We start from the raw sequence: 18,245 nt of genomic DNA on the forward strand, positions 1-18,245 counted from the left end.
GAAAGCAAGCATGGATCCATCAGGTATGTCGAGTATTTCTTACTTTCAATACGATGTTTGTTCTTCAACTGGCCTATTCTTCCATTATGTCATATGTCATATCACCACCCCTTTGGAAAGGTATTTACATATATTGCTGGGACGCCGTCTCCCTCTTATTACACGTACATACATATATACATACATACGTACTCCGTACATGCACACTTCTCCGAGCGGGACCCCCTACCACTGCCGTTCTATTCCAAGCTTATTGCTGTGTATGACTTCATATTATACCCCTTCGCCCATCATGGTTGATAACCAGGACTTTGCGTTCAAGTGTTGGCCAGACCAAGTGTTGACCGAAGACATGCACCCCTCAGAAGCTTTTTTCTCAGCGCAGCAACATCACCATCACCAACACCTCTTCGACACAAGCCTGCATCATCATGCCTCTCGAATACATGTACCACATAATCAGCAACAGGAAGACAGGCTGGGCATGTCAGCCCCCACCTTTTCCTCAGAAGGCGCCAACAGCGTCTTCTTCCAGATGCCGGCGCAGCACATGGCCAATGTGATGGCGCCATCATCCTCGGCAGCATCAACACCAACACCGCATCACTACCGCCAGGATTCTCCGACCAGCACACATAGCGGAGGCTCCCATTCAAAGCAGCGCAGCACAACTCGATCAACGGACGGAGACGAAATTGAAGCCTGCAGCGATGAGGCGCAGGCTGCCATTAAGCGTCAGCGCAATACGATGGCAGCACGGAAATATCGCCAGAAACGCCTAGACCGGATAGCCGACCTGGAGCGGGCATTGAGCGACATGACTGGAGAACGCGACGAACTCAAGCTTAAGCTAGCAAGGCGTGAGGCCGAAGTTGAAGCTCTAAGAGAGGTGCTGGGAAAAAAGTAAAACCCCATGCATGTCCTCAACGCATGTTTTCGCTCTCGCACACACTGTATAACACACACTAAGGGGAGGGTGAAGCCCTCAACGACACTCACTCTACCACAAGCACAATACCCTCAACGCCTAACCTCTACTGGATTCCCACTTTGCTTAACGGATATGGAATTTATTTTTATTTTTGGTTTTTGGTTTTTAATTGGAGCTATGGGGTTTTAGATTCTTACGTCACATGGTGTTCAGGGGAGAGACGACCTAGGAATCGGTCATTGGGAGGGCACATTGTTTTCATTTCGTCTTTTTTTGTTCCTCCTTTTTTTTTTCTCTCTCTAATTTTGTCATTGTCATTTCCCCCCCAAAATTGGATCCTGAACGAAAAGCTGCCGGCTGTAATCGAGTCCTTCGAGTTTGTCATATGTAAACCCCTTGTCAGCGCTACAGTCCTTCTGCATATAGATGGGAAGGATAAAAAGTAATCAATGACGACCAAAACAGAATTAGAAAAGCAAACAATTCAAAATAAAATGTGCTCGTGGTTGCTCAGACGATGTCGATTCTCTTCCTTAATTATGAACAAGATGTTTCATGGAAATTATTCAACTTCTTTCGCCTCATCATGGCCAGACCAGCAATGTCATATTCGACAGGAAGCGCGGGGTATATAGGGGGTGGATGTGCTAGATGGCAAGGAAAAATTCTTTATGTGACTTACCAAAACACATTGGCCATCATCAGAGCGGCCAAACGGTCTCATCTTTCAGACATACTTCAATGTCGTCTTGAGCATTTCTTCAAGCCCTCCGGCCAGCAAATTGGGGAAAGAAACAGAAGGAAGATAAAGTAGCATTTATTAACAATGCAGAGACACTGTTTCATTCTGATATAATTGATGATCTTTCCTGGCTTCCACATTCTACAGTGAGACAAGAAGAGGATGATCCTTTGAATACCGCCGATTGGAAAGGACAAGAGAATCATCTAAGCTGGGAAGAATGAGGACTTAAATGTCACAAAGCAAATACAATCAATTCAATTCAAACTACCTCTAACTGAGACAAGAAAAACACGCGAGAAGCATCTGGCAGGAGACAGGGGATGGGATACACGAAATTACAAAGCTCTCTCTAGTGTCGTCTTGGCCTCTTCCTCTCCCGTCTTGCTGCAGAAAGAATCTGGCAGTTTACTAATGACGGAAATAACATTTTCTTTACTCGCGGATTGACCGTTGTTGGTTCAACCCTTTTTTTTCTGTCTTGATGTCCAAGTATGTGTCGGCGACACAGTCATAGTGGGGGCGTTTGAGCTCCGGTGACTCACCCCAACACAAAGGAGATTACCAGTACATGTACTCGCTATTGGCCACTTTCGACGTCGTACAGATGAAAGAGGACGAGATTGTCAAGTTGACACTGTTAGTTGTTGATTGATGGATGATGGTTGAGTCAAGTTACTGACTCTGATTCCCTGTAATAGGGGATACAACTTGTCATTGAACACTGACCGCAGCAAGGTCTGACATGTTCTTCTATGTATTGGCAAGCAAAAGATTGGTCGGCGAAAGCCTTTTGCGGGATTAAGGGGGCAAAAAATCAAAGAAAATGTGACACGGAGCATGAGCAATTGGAGCTTGCTGACACAGCAGCCCCCTATTTTGTATTTTGTTCTATCCATTGCAAGAATGGGAAGGAATCACTAAATTAGCCAAAACTCGAAGAATACGGTTGATCATGATATGAACAAGCTGATGATTGGGTGGAAGCTCGGAAGAATACAAAATGTGCCTCTGCATCAGCTTCGCATCTTCGGCCCACGGGTATTTCCAATGTCGAACAGTGGTGACCTTGTCCAACTGCGGGAACCGAAGGATCACACTGATGTTTGGCAACGTGAGTTTTGGTAGCCCTGTCACGCGTTATTTGCACACAAACAGGGAATATGAGGGACATTCATGTTCTATGTGTTGAAGCAGGGGACGGATTAAGCTATATTCGGCAATTGATTTGACTCGTGTCGCCTCCAAAACATCCACATGCATTAGTTGTTGCCATACGGAGTTACAGTATACATAGAAGGTACATGTATATTTGTAATCAGTATGAAAGGGTCAATCAAGCTGTAGTAGCTGAATCAATAAAAGGCCATGCCCCTGACTTTGGTTCAAAAACCAGAATCATTCCCCAACTTAATTCAATCGGCAACAGCCTATCGAGCTAGACTTTAGAGATCTAAGCCATACTATGCTATTGTATAAATATAACCATACCTAAGTATGTATAGGTAGATACGCACTGGGTATATATATAGGCACATGTATATGTCCTTGCAGTACTGATGTTTCTTCATCCGTCTCTTCTGCGTTTACCCCGCATATGCGCTGCCGAAGATCATCGCAAGCTCAGTTGCGCATATTGACGTGAACTATTCTTGAATCAGATCTACCTATATTATATCTACAAATTCAATGTACCTATCTGTGCAGCTTACTGTCCCAGCAATCCTACGGACCAACTTGTGCAAGAGGGTCGGCAAGGAACTGGCTCCTTGCTTGCAACGCTCCCACGTGAAACCCCAAATGCACAGACACCCATCGGGTGAATACCAAGCTTTAGGATCTCGGCACATAAGCAGTCTCTGAACGTGGTATTACGGCAGTTTCCGCTGCGCAAGTCAAGGGTTGTCCATTTTGCACAAGCAGCTGGAACATACAGATACGAGTGAGGCTATGTCCGTGTAAGTCGGGTAGCGATGCAGCTGGATTCAGCACATGTACACCTGCTTCGTATGAGCGTACGATACCGACGTACGAGTATACGAATCAAAAGGCTTGCTTCTCCCCCCCTTGGCTCATACGACCTCTGTCTTCCCCACGAACCACAAGTGTGGCCTTGTCATCATCCTTCGAAGCAAGCTGAAGCTGATAAGCACCGCCCAGTTGCTTACTGCATGGGTCTAGCCTAGCTGCAATAACGTACTATACAGCCTTATTCTTGGCAAGGTCAGACGACTGGAGGATGCCTCCATAATTCCATAATTCAATAATGCAATCAATAATGCAACCCTCACCCCCCTTGTTCGAGTCTCAAATCATCAACGGAACAATCGTTTTTCCCCCACAACGGCGCCAAGGCGAGGGCAACGTGGCGATGACGTAGCCGCGTTCCTGATCATCGGCGACAGCAAATCAAGCTCGTCAGATGCGAGTTTCTTGGCCTTTTTTCTCCCTCCCTTTATTATCTCTTACAAGTCACGCGCTATTGGTCTCAGGCTCACCAAGGGTAACATCTCACGTACCATCGCATATCGAGTCGCGCACTTCCGCTTGCTTGCATTTCCTGCTTCTACTGCCAGTATCTTCGTTTCGCTGCCATCATGTCTGCTGCTAGCGATCGTGTTGTGGTGACGGAACCTGAACGCGTCTATGATGCGCAGCCAAACTCACATCCAGCTATGGGTAAGTCTTTCTGACACATGGTTTTATGATTTTGGCGCGAAGTCGAAGAGAAAATGGTGCTGACCGCGCGCGAACAGACGCTCAACAGCCGCATCCAGAGACGAAAGACGACGTCAACATGCGCGGAGGCGACGATGGTGACTGCTGTCCCGGCCGCTTTTGCTTTATTATACCCTGCCCGATCCCCATCGACTGCTGCATTTTCCCATGCCCGTGCTAAGCGGAGCTTCTAATACCGCGCTACTGTGTTATGAAGAGGAGGGGTCTTATATACCAACCAACCAGCAGGCATCATCAAATCCTGCTGAGGTCTAATGCTGTGTGATCTTGTGGAATGCTACACGCACAAGAGGATGATTTCAAGTTGATTAATTGCTATGAAGCACCGATATGATGTTTGAGCGGCATGATTTGCACAATGCTTCAGTTGATGAGATTCAGAGTTGCTCGGCTTTTGCACCAGCGGAGCGAGATAGACACAATATACCAGATGAATTATCATGACTACATGTATTTGAACCAACCGAAAAGTTGCGTATTTTATACTTGGGGACGTCGAGGCTTCTTCAACTGTAGGTATGGGTTCACAACGATGGGGAACACGGGCTGCCCTTTCTCTATGTGACTCGTTCATGTGATACTCATAGCGCTCTACAGAGCACAGAGTTATGAATCGAAACCAATCATTTTCCAGCCATCCTCGGTTGTTTTCTCCACCTTGACTCGCGGCCCATCACCGCCTTGATATTCCTCAAACAGGTCTTCTGTCTTCCTCACATCAGGCTTCTTTTTGCTCGTCTCAAAATTCGCTGCCACGAGGGCGTCGATACTCAGTCTCGTCTGCACATCTCCCACTTCATCACACTTTGCCACCTCCATTAGGGCATCTACCGTGAGAACAATCGCCAGCAGCACAACTAGCACATTGGCGACCAGCAGACAGACGAGTGGTGCGACCGGCACGGCAGCAACGAGCACCGAAGACCGCTGTTGGGCAACCTCTGCCAGCCGAGGCTCAACGACTACGCCGAAGGACGAGATAACGGCATAGCTGAACGTATGGCTGAATTTGTTAGCCACTTGCTGAGCAGACACGCTTTCCCAGAGATCGGTAATGGTGCGTTGGAGAAGGAAAATATCCATAAAGGGAGTGTATGCAAGTGTATCCGTGAGGACGATGGTAGCAGAGGAGTTGCTAGGCGAGGCCGAAAAGCGCGTTAGAGAGCCGTTGACGGAAACGTACTGCGCATCCAAAACGGTGCTCTCGCATACCATGGCCATGAGGACGGGCCCTTGTGGGCGCTCAGTTAATACATATATCTCGTCATCATCGTATTCTGGCTGGCCCATACTTCCAGTCATGGCCACCACAACTCCGAAATGAAATGGGTTTTCCATGGTATAGCGGCGCGTCCGGTTACTGGCCAGTGTCGAGTTTGTGAAGTAGGTCACCAGCAAGTCGCTGGTGCCAGTCGCGTTGATGGAACCCGCCATGGCAAAATCGCAACTGTAGTCGCTGACGAGATTGATGCGATCTCTGTCGAAGCATCTAGACGTTGCAGGTGTGCAGGTCGTCTCGGCCGCAAATGTTGTGGCTGCAAAGTCAATGTCGGTGTGGAAAACGCTGGTCGGAGAGGCGACATAGACGTAGTTGTGCCCGTCTTCATAGTAGTTCCCAACAGCTGCTCTCGCGGAGGTGTTGGCGAGAATTTGTTGGACCATCTTACTTTTGCGGGCCTGGAAGGATTCACTTGATGTCGATCCTCGCATTGCTTCAGGAAAGCATCCGTACTGAGTGTCCCCTTCGAAAACTGTACAGTATTTAGGTATGCCGAAACTGACATTGCTATATGTGGTCGGGTAGAACTGAGTGATGGGTACTGTCTCGGTCGTGAAATGAAGCCAAGTATCAGTCGCAAAGATGAGCATGCTTCACTAGGTTAGTTTATTGCAAGACCACGAGTTTTGAAGTCTAGCATCAGGATTACCTCTGTATCGTGCCCAGAACCAGGGTGCATACCACGATGTTTAGAGCCGATGACATGGGCGCTCGCCTTCGCTTTGCGGACATGTAAACCATGCAGTGCCAAACCGAGCTGAGAGAAGAGTTGGACATGACGCGGAGCAACAGAGCAATCTGATAAGGAGTGGGCAGCTTATGCTTTCCATTACCGTCGCTCGCCCGCATCAGCAATTTGGAGGCGGGATAGGACGCAATTGCCAGGATAAACGGGAGCGATAGCGGCGCCATTGTGCTTGACCAGGACCCTACAGTGATCAACATGGTGGCACTCAGATTAACATAGATAATGCTCTTATTCAAGTGCGGATTCTCATCCGGGAGTCTCGCATCATTGTGACCCTGGGGCGTAAACCGATACCGGAACACCAAACCGAGAAGCAAGCCAGAGAAGGCGAGAAGGGGTAATACCGACAATGAAAACGCCAGTAGAATCTCTTTTACACAGCCATTTTTTTGTGTTGCAGGTGAATCAGCGGCTCGAAGGCCAAAATATTTGGCAGTAATCTTTGGCATTGTTGTCGACACGAGTTTGAGGCGAAGTTTTGGCCAGCGTTTATGCGTGATCTCAAAACTTTGGGAAATGAAAACATCCAGGGGGAGCCAAAAGGGCGTATCGAATTTAATGGGACAACGAATTAAAGCATTGAACCTGGTTTGCTCTTCAGGTGCTCCTTATACTTTGTTAAGAGACATCGCGTACTACCGGCAAACCAGTGCTACTCTTGTCTCATCCTTCGGCTGATTGTTGGCCTGATAAAGTACGTGTGACGGTACATATGCGCTCCGCCAGGATATTCCAAACAGGAGCAGGAGGATCTAGAGGTTACACCAAGGAGAGCGTCTGGCCTGCTGCTATTTTCATGGCTTATTGCAACCTCCTTTGGATTTACTCCTTGCAGATCGGCCAAAGGGATCAAAGTAGGAGACATCGTGGAGCTATTTACAAAGTGGCGGAGACGCGCTTGTGTAGCCCTGAGAACACGCATTGCCCCAATTTTTGCAATGGTTTTTCGTAGAATAACCACAAGGCAAGAGAAATTCTTTTGAGCCTTGTTGATAAATTTGTATCACAGACCGGGCTACGCCAAGATATTATCAACGTAGGGGCTGTAAAGTGGCTGTGCTCGATCTCTGAAGAGCCTCTGGCGTTACGGTGGCATCTTAATTTTTTCATTGGTGTAACAACTAATCCGTATATAACTCTTCACAATTGGAAACATTTATGTTTTCTTTAGGTGGATCGAGTCTCTCTAGATAAATCGAGTTTACGTTAATATGACCTATGGAGCGGCTATATTGCTATCTACGATTTGAATACCTTGTGAATGAAGAAAATGAAAGAAATGGTCCAACTGCATTGTGCACTTGATGTCGGTTTGAAGCGGAAGATTACCTTCACATCCACCCTGATTGGTTTGATGTAAGTTCTATTACATGTATGGCAATCAATGCGAGGAATGGCCATCTCTGGATATTAAGAGTTAGCCTCAACTATGAAAAAGGTGAGACTAATCAATTTCATGAAGCTTTTATTGCGGTGGAAAGAGTTGCACTCGTTTTGTTCTAGCTATTTGTCCTGCTCTACTGTTCACATATGAAGAGCAGAATCTTAGTTCAACATACCTTTACAACTATGCATGACTTTATTTCCCTCAAATGTGTATGTCGACTCTAAGTTGGCAGTTATGGCGGTTGAATAAAAGTTTTCATCAATATGCTCATAATAATCCAGCGAATATTTATCTCATGGAGTAGTTTTTAAAAAGCGGCTGCAAATTGTACACAGATATTAGCAAAATGCCATCTTGTTTACAGGTTATGGATATATCTCATCGTAGTTGATCTTCAATCTATTAAACAAAACAACCTGAAAAGAAGTTGAGGAAGTAGTACGCACTGTTGATAGAATTGACATGGCAAATGAGAGTTTTCATTGCTTCTCAACGTGGAATGCCTCTCTTTTACAGCTACATCTACAGACACAATCTCATTGGAAGCAATCCTCAATCTCCTCCTCTTTTTCTTCTTCTTCTTTTTTCTGCTTATCTTCCTTCCTTTTTTTTTTTTTTGTTGAAAATGTGACTACCCAGAACTGCTCGACCCCAATAATTCATCATATCTCATACGCCACAGCTCCAGCTGTCAAAAGTTAATCCTTCTTGGTCGGAACATTAAACGACTCAGCTGATCCGTATGCATTGCTAGCCCGTCTTGTTGGCAAAACTAAAGCAAAAGACAAGTGACAGCAGTCAACTCTAAAATAGTCGGCGTCAGACCAACTGTCAGATATCTTAATGTGATACTGATTGTTCAGGGACAATCAATATCTGCTTCACTCCAAGAATTAGGTGCACTGCTTAGATTATTAAACATCACAGCATCCCAATTACGTCGCCCAGTGATATCTAAAAGCACCATTGAATCCCTGACGGCACCAATCCCAGAAGTATGACGTACATTTATCAATCACGAGTTGCAAATCACACACAGTCGTCTCATACCGGGCGTAGTCACAATGCTAATTGGCAGTGGCACTTATCCTAAGACCCCCCCCTGATGTACTTCAATGACAAGTAATTAGCGTTTACACAAGACAAGCTGTCACAACACCTCTTGATAGCGTGTGAATTTGTCTCGTAAAAACCAAAAAAAAGGGGGGGTTCGCACAAGTTGTTGCCCCCTCAGTTAGGGAGAATAGGGCGTCAAACCTGATTGAGGAATCGAGAAGCGAAAAGAGGCTTACATGGCGAAGAAGGTTTCGGACAAATAGATCGAGTGGAATCCGGGTTAAGGGAGAATTCTCAAGCAGCACACGCCCGAGTGTGCGACTCATTGGCTCGACGAGAGGCTCGTTACTGGGCCAAGACGGATTAAAGTTTCCGTGCTGCCAACGTTTACTAGATCTGGACGGGCGCATGCACCCACTCTCGAAATCTGTTGCCGTCACATGCAAAAGAATTGCCTGTTTACGGTAACCATGGCTTGCATGGATTTTCTAATGAGGACCGGGGATCCATGGTAAGCTCGTCGTGGCGCTATTCATGACAAAGCCGAGTAAACGTCAAATCAGGATCAGTCAGGGTTCAGGCTGTCTGTAGAGCTCATAGCTGGGCGACCTGTTTAGAATCGGCACTAGGACCTGTGCAAGAGCCTGTTAACACAGTTCGTCTTCGTCGTACAAGCTCTGCCCTAGCTTGGGCATGTCATGTTTATCTCGAGAGTTGCTTATATAAGATGAGGTAATCGGGTGCACTGAGCGAAGCCACTAGAGAAACGCTGCACAGTAGAATGAGTAAAGCAGTGAGAGTGAGTACTAGGATTTCAAATCCGGAGGAAGAGAAAGCCGGAACAAAACGGGGGCCTCTGGTGAAAGAGCCGCAAACGAATTCACCAACGTCATAATTACCTATCCCACGGCGTCTGTGACCTTTGCTGATTGGAAGATGATATGATGGCGTATCATCTGGTTGCGTGGTGATACCCCTTGACGATACCGCCAAGAGCGTCTCAGAAGGCGAAGGGAACGCACAATAGGGGAGGGAGGAGGCGTGTGAATGGCATCGTTGGGCGGATGACCACAAAAACTAGCCAGGACAGGTGGACATGGTTGACCATCACAGCCGGCATCTCGGTGGGGTGAGTGGGCAGGGATCATGAGATTCAGTAATGGAGTGCTTGGTCTGAAAGTGGCAGATCTTGCAGGATTAGAGGCATAGATGTGAAGCAACGCCAAACTAACAGGGATATAGCAACGGTCTGAGCCTCCGAGGGCTTGCGCCTACTGCGGCCCCAATGAACAGAGCAGCAAAAATGAAGGGGGTGTGTAAGTACAGTAGACAATGGAAGACCTGGTTAGGCCGTCCATCTATGCCACTGCTACACTGTAAATGGTTCCCTGAACCTTGGTCCATCGTATTTCTCCAAAGCATCCGAGTTGCGTTGGAGATACGAAGGCCAGCCTTTGACATCCCTCAAAGTTGGCTTTCGCCTTTTGACATTTACGGGAATGAGAGGTGGCAGACGCGGAGAGGCCCGCCTGGGACGGCCCACACCTAGACCAGATAGAATGGGAGAGCCAAAGCGAATGGAGAAAGCGTGAAGCCAGCCCGCAAAGTGTCCGCAACCTTACCTGAATACTATTGCGTTAGCATCTCACTACTGAAAGAGGCAGACAGTAGCAAAGGTGGCTGAGTGACGGTCAAAGGAAAAAAAGAAAAACGAAAAAAGAAGAAAGAAAAAGAGAAGATTATGGGGTGATATTAACTCATGTTTCTAGAACCAATGATTCGCACCTGGTCAGCCCAGCTTGCGCCGCGTAGCTGCGTGTAGCTGCAGGTAGGTGCACGTAGGTGATGCCGAGGGGAGGTCGCAGTCTGGAGTATTGCAACGACGATGCGGGACGCATGACCCTCGTACAGAGGTCCCCACCATGCATGCATCTTCACACATGCTTGCGTTAGCGCCTGAGATGTGCATAAGGATGCATAATAGGGCGGGCAAATGGTGTGAGCAGATGCGGCATGCCGGTGCACTTGCAGGCAAGGCATGAAGCTCGGCCTGTGGTTGGCTGTGGTTCGGACAAACAGGCCATGCGTGTGTCCGTCTCCCACGACAGCCACATGAACATGAACGTGAAGGAAATTCACATCCTTCGCAAATAGCACGGTGGCGTATTTCGTATCAAAGGCTATCGGTCGTGGTAGCGTGGTTTGAGCGGCAGATATCATTCGCGGCTGATGGGCTCAAAAGTCAAATGCGGGAGGTGATGATGGCATCTATCATCAGACTAGCCGACGACTAGTACCTCGGCGGTCTGAGGCTGACCGGCCGGTGTGGGCAGGTGTCTTAACATGGGCTGAAGCCATATCGCTAGTCAGAATCCAAGCACCCGGCTGCCCCTGCACATGGCCTCTTGGTGGCGTCGTTTGTCGTCGATAGCCTCTCTCCTCTCCTCTCCAAGAAGAGAGAACGAACAGCCTCCCGTTCTTGGTGCTGGAAACGGGAAAGCGTCGACAGGTACAGGCAGCTTCTTGGCTGTTACACAAGCCCCTATTGCCCCGAGAGGTGCGGCACTCGTTTTTGTCTTTGGCGTGGAGGCGATTAACTGTGCGTCTGTGCTTGTTCTGGCTTCGTCGCCTTTTAGCAAGCGGTTATTGGCGTCCTCGAGCAAGGGATCAAAGGTAGCTGCACGTGAGAAGCGAATCGGAATGAAGGCGAAAAATGAAAAAGCAAGGATCGGCATATATCAAGAGAGGCCATACATGTACTGTACCAGATAGCATGTAGCCTATGTCGCCTCGAAGAGCAGATAGATAGCTGTCTAACCTACCTAGGTAATCAATGCAGAGGCACCGCTCATCCCCTCGGAGTTGGGAGTTTGGAGTTGGAGCACACAACCCCATTCGCTAGCCCGGGTATGAGGGTATGAGGCCAAAGCCAGCGTTCTGCTTCTGCCCTGAGACATGCCGATGCTCATGGAGGGCTGGCATGAGCCATGAGTGGACGCAGCTCCAGGCGATGGATGCAAGTCATGGGCTGGAGCGTCTTTGGAACCAAGAACTTTTCACCGCTGAGACTAGGCAAGCTAGGCAACGGAACAATGGGCAGGAGTTGGAGGAATTGACGAGTCGTTTCGAGCGGCTCGGCTGGGCGTGCGATCATTGGCGTCTTCTCCTCTTTGTGGCGCTATCGCGTTGTTTGCACGGAGACAGTTTGTCGCTCGCATCGCGTCTCGTCTCGTCTGGAGGTTGATGCAGGCGAGGTCGAATGGGGGAGCGTCGGAATAATTTTGTGCCAGATAAGAAAGAGATACGATACCACAACTTCATGTGCTACTGCTACTACTAGGTACCTAAGGTAGGAAGCACTCCTCCTCTACTCCGTATGTACATGTGCATGCGACGTGCACATCTTTTACCCAAGGCGAGATGGGATATTGCCGGCTCTCATCAGTGTCTCAGCCTCAAAACGGATTATTATTACCTGTAATCTGCAGATATCTCGGCTCGATGGCATCCGGCCAGCGATGACGAGTGCATGCATTCTAGTCTTCTATTCCTGGCCCGTCGGCGACTTGGGAGCGATGGACATGCAACAACACCTGATGAAGCCCGAACTACTGGCTCTGAATCCCGGCCCTATGCTTTGTGGCGTCTTGCAGGGATGACCCAGGAGATGGGCGATTTCCCCGGATTCACGCATTCTGCGTACGAGTACTACTACAGTACTAAGGTACTGACCTCGTTCCTTGCCTGGCATAGCACCCCCTCGCCGAGATACCAAGGTACAAGTTCGTGCCCAGCAAATCGACTGGGATCAGTTCGCTGGCGCTGTCTCGCGCGCGCACTCCGTCCGTCTGTGCTTTTCCCTGCGACGGCCGTGTTTCCTCACTGAGATTCGGCGGTCGGTTTGACAAGCCCAGGTTGTGCTAGCGCGCGGGAGGTTGCTCAAGCTGCTGAGAGGAGACTATGTACGTGATGTCTCTGCTACGTGTACTCGTATTAGCCGCAGGCCGGAAGCACTGGGCAAGCTACAGGTAAGCAGAGCCCAGCTTGAGCTATTCAATCGATTAATCCCCAGTCAAGATGAAAAGCACGGCCGTGGAATCACGCTTACTGCCTGTAGGTCGCTGGAGACGCTGGAGACGGCTGCAATACTACCGACAGCTTACCTAGTTGAGATGTATTATCATATGCGGTGTAACAATAGCGGCTGGGGGTCCGTCTTTGACAACCTCTGATCTATTTTAAACGCCTCTGTGTGGGACAAGATTGCGTGGGATAGCTTTCGCAACGCGGCTCAGCCAAGACACTCGACGGCCATGAATGACAAGCACATGCGTAACACGAGGCAAACCCATTCGACTAGCGTTGCGAACATTCCGGCAAAGAGACCAAAATATGTCTACAGATTACGAGTTCCGAGTACCGTGCAAGTAGTAGTGGTACTACCGTCTGTGTGGATATATCGCGGCTTTGATGGTGTGGGAGTGAACCTTTGATATTGTCTCGTTACATGTATTCTGCCGAGCACATCTGATAAGAGGTCGGATTCATGGTGGTTTCTTTTTTTCCCTTTTCCTTTTTTTTTTTACCGGCCGTGGAGACAAGTGCCATGCAAATCGCGACGGGGCAAGATCGTCGACAAGACGGCCCCGTGCTCACAACTGCCATGAATGATCTGCAGCAGGGTGGCTACAGATGCAGGCATCATCTCGGATGCATACATATGTGCACATACTGTATGCATCAGGACGCATAGAGACAAGCTGCGCAGTTCTCTTGGGCCATGTCAAACGAGACAGCATGCACAAGAGTCTCAACGCCGATTCTCGCATCTGAGCGGATGGGGAAGTTGATGTTATTTTGGGCAAAGGAATGTTGGCCCACAATGAGTGTGGCATGCTTCCATGCTTCTTCGCCCCTCTGTTTCGGCAATAGAAAGTTCGGCTTCCTGGAAAACGTCTTTGTCTATCAGCTCTGCTCTACTCTGGTCCTTTTGACCGGATTTTGAAACAGTTCCAAGGCTGTCAGCTCCACCGTCATTGCTATTCTGGGCCTTGCCAGAGTCAAAAACGGGAGCGACGGTCACTTCCGAGCTGAATCGAGACCTTGAGCTGGCCAACACTCTAGCCTTCAGTCTATCTCTGAGGCTAGTGGCTTGGAGTTGATCGCCTCGCCGTGTCTTGGAAGCAGAAGGCGATGGCTGAGGGGCATCAAACAAACGCCTCACCTCTTTCGCGGGCTCTTGCTCCGGCTAGCGGCATTCGCATGTACACGCAATCAACTGAACCCAACGCTGATACGTGTATACATGTCCGGCCCTCGTATTTGGCGCCTGATGTGAGGTACCCCGAGGCCATCGCCAACAAGCTGTGGTGTTTCAGCACACCATCCTTCTGACCCCGAAGACGCCGTCGTCCGCACCCGCACCTACACCCACGCCTACATCTCCCATACACAGCATCTACTCTAACTAACACAACTACACCTACGCCCAGGCCCGTGTCCACACGCCTCTATCTTGCCCATCACATCCGACTACTCTTTGCCTATCCAACAGGCCCTCGCTACTGGGGTACATGGTCGCGCTTTGGCTTCGGGGATGATGGACGTGAAATGCTCCTGACGCGAACGCGAGGGGCTGGCAGCGTACTCCGTATATTAGTATACTATGAGTTACATGTACCTACATTATCTTAGACACTTGAGCCTCCCTTGGTCCTTTCTTCGCAGGTGCTGGCATATATAATGAGCTAGACGTCCCCGTGCATCGGCTTGATAGGCGGCCGACTCATCGACATCTGCCGTGATATATTACCATCATCCCAACTGACCCTCCCTGTCCTGCTCCCCCTGCCACCCCCCTTGTCGCGGCCGCCTTAGATATCATTCGATTTAGTTGATCGACTGCCAGTCTACGGAATCTGCAGTACCGGCCGTTGCTGAGCTCTCGAGCCCGGTAGACCCGCAGCTTCGGTACATGCGCTGCTGACAGACGGGCGACTGACCACGGGCGAGTCCATCGACAGCCTCACATTAAGCTGCTGCTAGTCGAAATACCGGAGCGCCTTCTGTCGACGTCTGGGACCAAGTAGTACAAAAACGTGGTAGCAGGCGCAAATCACGCCCTGCTTCTCTTACTTCTCTTACTTCTCTCTTTTTTTACTCTTCTTCTTCTTCTTCCTTTCGCTAATTCGCTTCTTCTCCTCCCCATTTATCCGTCTATTTTCGTTATTTTCGTTCATCTGGTTCATTTCACCCTCGGACTGGTTCTCGGCCCTGTTATCTCTTTTCCACAGTTCCACCCTGCTTCTCCATAAGCGGATGGCCGCGATCCACGACCGATACACTGTGCTCCCGCCCCAGAGGCTACGACGGCCGGGAGCGCTGCTACGAGCCGTGCTGAGACACAGAGATTCTGCAGGAAGCGGATACAGTCATCAGATTAATCATCCGAATTATCATCGTCAACAAGACGCGGCGAGCGTTGGCCAAGTGCTGCAAGAACAGGCAGCGTCTGAAGCCAAACACTCACACTCACACTCACACTCACACTTAGACGCACACTCGCACATGCACTACCAGTACCGGTTCGGCGTCGGAGGCCCGGATGCTGGCGCTGGCGCTGCTGGAATCCTGCTACAGGGCCCCCCTACGGCTGCCTGTACAGCGCCTCCAGCGCCTCCAGGGGCCCTGTCTGCCCCCTCCGTCCCCTCTATCCCCGCTCACGCTGCCATTTTACCACCCGCGCAGCACCTAAACCCCAATTTCTCCCCCTCAAACTTGATCCGTCACGCTCGCAGCACTTCTTCTCCTCTTCCTCTAGTTTCACCTCTTGTTCCCTCTGCGCTCGACCGCCGAGCCTCGCGACTCTCGTCTCCCATCGCCACGATGCCCGAGTATCGCCACATGCGCAGCGGCAGCCTCAGCATCCCCAGCGCCGCCCACGGAAGCAGCCATCACAGCATGCCGCGCAGCCCGCCCAGTACGTTACACAATCCTCTTCTGCTTGCTGGCTCTCTCTAGGGCCTCCCCCACCGAGGCCCGGCACACGACCACGGCTCGGGGCCTCGCGATGAGCAACGACTGATTGCCTGAGCATACGCTGACCTCTTGTTGCTGCTTGTAGACACATCGCACGTCCCGTGCAAGTTTTTCCGCCAGGGAGCCTGCCAGGCCGGCAATGCCTGTCCCTTCAGCCATGACCTGGGCGCCGCCTCGGAGACGATCTGCAAATATTTCGCAAAGGTGAGCGCTGCTTTTTTTTCTGCGTGTCTATGTGTGTGTCGCATCTTGCATCTTGATTTCGCTTCCGCTATCGTCACCCATTGTGACAACCAGAGGAACCAAGACAAAAAACAATCTTGATCCCCTCTCTTTTCGTCCTTGCCCGAAAATACCCGCACCGGTCTGCGTCCTCTCCGACGCTCGTCCGATATGCTCCACGTCTTTTTCTGAAGCCCTTTTTTGCGACCTCTCGCTTGTTGCGCCGTGGCATGACAAAGACAGATGTGTCTAGATTGGTTGGCTGACCATGGGCTTTCCTCTTAGGGTAACTGCAAGTTTGGCCCCAAGTGCGCAAACATCCACGTCCTGCCCGACGGCCGCCGAATCAACTACGGTAAGAATGGCGTTACCATCGGCCCAAATCCCCTCAATCTTGCCAATCGTGCGGGCGGTGCCAGTCCCGTCTCACAGACCCCGGGCGCTGTCAGTAGCCCCTTCAGCCATTCGACCGCGAGTGCCCTGACCACATCCCTCTACCGCGCCGACCAGCCCGCATATCCTTATCTCAGCGATGAGATGCAGCAACTCGGCCTCTCCAGTGGCCACGATAACGGCCCCCCTACCATTGATGCGCCATACTCCGTCACAGAGTCTAGCTATGGCTCTCCCCCCGACGACGACCCCTCCCGCCTTGGCTTTGGCCTGTCGCCAGCTGCCAAGGGCTTGTCTGTGCTCGATGCCCCGTTGCCCGCCTCGTTCGACTCCAATGGCATCTCCAACGCTGCCCGCTTCCCTGCTGCGCCCTGGCCTTCGTCTGTGCCGTCAAAGTTTGGCCTCGAGTCGCCGTCTCCATCGCTCAGCAGCATCAAGGATTCACGCACCTCCGAGACGCTCAAGCTGCTCCACTCGTCCGCCTTCGGATCATCCGAGCACCTTGCTACCCCCACCGCCAGCAGCCCGCCAGACTCGCAGCATCTCACCGGCGAAGAGTACTTTGGGAAACGAATTATGCACTCGACCCGATACCCCAAGCCACGATTGCTTAGCGCCAGCATGCCCAAGAACATGGTTGACCGCGATTGGGAGGCCGAATTTGCCTTTGGCGACGACGACAACGTGCCTGAAAACCTCGTGCCTGGCGACTTGCAGGATCTGTTGACCCCAGCCGAAAAGGCCCGGAGAGGCTCGATGCGAGACGAGAGGCCTGATTTCAGCCTCGGCAGTCTTGGCAAGTATGGCAGTCCTATTGGCTCAAGCCCGAGCCGTTGGGGACCCCTGTTCCAGCGTCAGAAGGAAGAGGAGGAGATGACCAGGTCGGCCCGAAGCGCTGCCGGATCAGCTTTCGGTCATGTCGGCAGCCCCCTGCGGAACTCGATTCTAGCCAAGGAGATGTCGGACGACCTCTCTGGGGCCAATGGCCGGCCGTCTACCATCCGGGCCGGGAGCGAAACCATGTCGGTTCTTTCTCAGCAGCTCCAACGCAGTCGGCTGGATGACACCTTGAATGGCTCAAGCCCTCTTCTGCACCCCACCGTCAGTCGCAACGCTAGCAACGGCATCGCGCCCATCGGCAAGGACCGCAGTCTGGAGCGCCACGTCTCCAGCGCCAGCATTGGTTCGTCTGTCACCGGCCGATTTACCACGCCGATTGATGAAGAAGATCCTGCGTTCGTCTTCAGCATGGAAGAAGAGGACGATTCTTCGTCATCAAAGATTCGCAAGCGTGGCTCTTCCGGCTTGGCACTGGGAGGCTACAGTTCCTATGCCAACGCCGCCGCCAGCAAGGCAGTGACGGCTTCCAACGGCACCAAGGAGGGTCGAGACGCTGTTCCAGTCAATGGAAGGTAATAGACTTCGCGAAGAGGAAAATTTTAAAAAAATATGGCGGAGCATATTTCTTTAGACAAGATACCCCCACCCTTCAAAACTAAAATCGACGAAACGGAGGAATCACACCATTTTTGACGAAGGCATGACGATCTACGAACCAGACGACAGCGCGCCATGCGACGTGCATTTTTCTTGGAGACCAAGAGTTCAGTCCATCGAATTTTTCCGGATGTCCTTCCAAGCTATTTGCTTCTTTTCTCTTCTTTTCTCTTCTCTCTCGTCTTCTCTCTCGCAATATCAATGGCAATCTTT

At 50.4% G+C, this 18,245-nt stretch overlaps 4 protein-coding genes across 4 annotated transcripts; 3 read left to right on the top strand and 1 right to left on the bottom strand.

Moving 5' to 3' along the window:
* Nucleotides 1-292: 292 nt before the first annotated feature.
* On the top strand, nt 293-1,160 carry TRIVIDRAFT_70175 (uncharacterized protein; the record flags this gene model as incomplete). The annotated part of the gene is made up of 2 exons (XM_014099780.1): nt 293-903; nt 1,121-1,160. The coding sequence occupies 2 exons, from the start codon at nt 293-295 to the stop codon at nt 1,158-1,160; spliced, it is 651 nt and encodes a 216-aa protein (XP_013955255.1).
* A 3,000-nt stretch (nt 1,161-4,160) lies between these two features.
* TRIVIDRAFT_111930 (uncharacterized protein) lies at nt 4,161-4,858 on the top strand (the record flags this gene model as incomplete). The annotated part of the gene is made up of 2 exons (XM_014099781.1): nt 4,161-4,352; nt 4,430-4,858. 2 exons carry the CDS (start codon nt 4,271-4,273, stop codon nt 4,570-4,572), a joined length of 225 nt encoding a protein of 74 aa, XP_013955256.1.
* Nucleotides 4,859-5,018: 160 nt separating this feature from the next.
* TRIVIDRAFT_223330 (uncharacterized protein) lies at nt 5,019-6,888 on the bottom strand (the record flags this gene model as incomplete). Its single annotated transcript, XM_014099782.1, has 2 exons — nt 5,019-6,282; nt 6,341-6,888. The coding sequence occupies 2 exons, from the start codon at nt 6,886-6,888 to the stop codon at nt 5,019-5,021; spliced, it is 1,812 nt and encodes a 603-aa protein (XP_013955257.1).
* An 8,879-nt stretch (nt 6,889-15,767) lies between these two features.
* TRIVIDRAFT_192391 (uncharacterized protein) lies at nt 15,768-17,951 on the top strand (the record flags this gene model as incomplete). The annotated part of the gene is made up of 4 exons (XM_014099783.1): nt 15,768-15,861; nt 16,006-16,124; nt 16,428-17,806; nt 17,861-17,951. 4 exons carry the CDS (start codon nt 15,768-15,770, stop codon nt 17,949-17,951), a joined length of 1,683 nt encoding a protein of 560 aa, XP_013955258.1.
* Nucleotides 17,952-18,245: the final 294 nt, after the last annotated feature.

This window comes from Trichoderma virens (assembly GCF_000170995.1).
Source record: "Trichoderma virens Gv29-8 chromosome Unknown TRIVIscaffold_75, whole genome shotgun sequence".
NCBI lineage: Eukaryota > Fungi > Ascomycota > Sordariomycetes > Hypocreales > Hypocreaceae > Trichoderma > Trichoderma virens.